General features: G+C 64.5%; 1 protein-coding gene across 1 annotated transcript in view; it reads left to right on the forward strand.

Annotated features, from left to right (window-relative positions):
• CRYBB1 (crystallin, beta B1) overlaps positions 1–372 on the forward strand; it is a 4,344-nt gene that overhangs the window by 1,088 nt on the left and 2,884 nt on the right. The window contains exon 2 of the mRNA XM_010012234.1: positions 74–147. Coding sequence (XP_010010536.1) covers positions 74–147 — 74 coding nt within the window. The remainder of the gene's footprint in view (positions 1–73; positions 148–372) is intronic.

A 372-nucleotide genomic window follows, 5' to 3' on the forward strand; every position in this document is an offset into this window, starting at 1 on the left:
GAGTGGGGGGCCGAGCATACACTGATGAGCTGGCGTTTCCTTTGTGCGCCGTCCCAGGGTCTGCCCTTGCCAGGCTATAAAGTGGGGGCCTCGCTGCACCCCGAAACACAAGCCCGCTCACTCCAACAAGAACCAGCAGCTGCCCAGGTAAGAGGACACAGTCCCCGGGCTGCAGCCGGACCCGAGGTGGGGAGAGGGAAAGGCAGGGGCTCAGCTGTGGCCATTGCCACGGTCATCATGCCTCAGAACATCCCATGCTCAGCATCCCACTGCCATTCTCTACCCCGGCCCCACTGGTGACCCCTGCCTGCAGTGCCTGCTGGGGGGCTCAGCAACCTGGGGCTGTTCCCTTCCCACCCCCTGGTGCACCAG

This window comes from Nestor notabilis, unplaced genomic scaffold (genome assembly GCF_000696875.1).
Source record: "Nestor notabilis isolate BGI_N333 unplaced genomic scaffold, ASM69687v1 scaffold21953, whole genome shotgun sequence".
NCBI lineage: Eukaryota > Metazoa > Chordata > Aves > Psittaciformes > Psittacidae > Nestor > Nestor notabilis.